General features: G+C 36.7%; 1 protein-coding gene across 1 annotated transcript in view; it reads right to left on the minus strand.

The window, feature by feature from the left end:
* Positions 1-891, minus strand: part of LOC118413587 — a 4,801-nt gene that overhangs the window by 371 nt on the left and 3,539 nt on the right. Inside the window, exon 3 of the mRNA XM_035817114.1 lies at positions 312-390. Coding sequence (XP_035673007.1) covers positions 312-390 — 79 coding nt within the window. The remainder of the gene's footprint in view (positions 1-311; positions 391-891) is intronic.

The following is an 891-nucleotide window of genomic DNA, read 5'->3' on the forward strand; positions in this document are numbered from 1 at the left end:
CTATGTCAATTGAAAGGATCATATCATCATCATCATCCAACACATGAAATCATGAATCGTTGTGCACCAATTATCTATTGGGCTAATGCACATGACACAACTTGCACATCCCGTTGAACCTAGCTATATATAGATCATTTGGGTGTTATCAATGCTTGTTGTAGCCACACGCATTTCTTGACCTAAGGTCATTGTTTTTGGGATACATCAGATATCGAAAGTAGAGGAGATAGATTAATTCATAGATTATTGAATATGACATAACGGTTGAAATTTTAGCAGCGGTTTGAGTTAATTGTTGTAATAAATACCTGATGAGATACGCTAGCAGGCAGCCCAGGAGGAAGAGAAGCAGGCACACCACCAGGGTTATAGCGGCAACTGCAAGGTCTGGAACATAACAATCATGATATTACCTTATTGTGTGGTAGTAAAGAAAAATCAAGAAGATAGTAAGTTTTCGCTTTGAGAAATTTTGGACAGAAATTTTCCATTGTAGGTTAGTTATAATGACACATACAGTTAAAGAAGATATAGACATATCCACCAGATGCAGGGAGGAGCATGTAGAAATTAGAATGATAAAGACAATGGTATATATATATATATATATATAGAAGATTCTGCATAACCTGTTCGAAGTTTGTATTTCTTTGTCAGCATATCTCATTCACCATTGCATCCTTTACACCAATACATAAACCGAACTCTACACTCCTGGAGCCTGATTAGATTACGTTTTCATCTGACCTGTAACAATTTAGATTACTGTACCGTAACTATAATGCACGATAAAACATGATTATCATTATGCTACATAAAGTTACAGGTCGTTTCGCCACAATGTCAGTTCGCCAACGTCATTTCGCCAACAAGGCACAAGTCGTTTCG

This window comes from Branchiostoma floridae, chromosome 4, assembly GCF_000003815.2.
Source record: "Branchiostoma floridae strain S238N-H82 chromosome 4, Bfl_VNyyK, whole genome shotgun sequence".
Taxonomy (NCBI): domain Eukaryota; kingdom Metazoa; phylum Chordata; class Leptocardii; order Amphioxiformes; family Branchiostomatidae; genus Branchiostoma; species Branchiostoma floridae.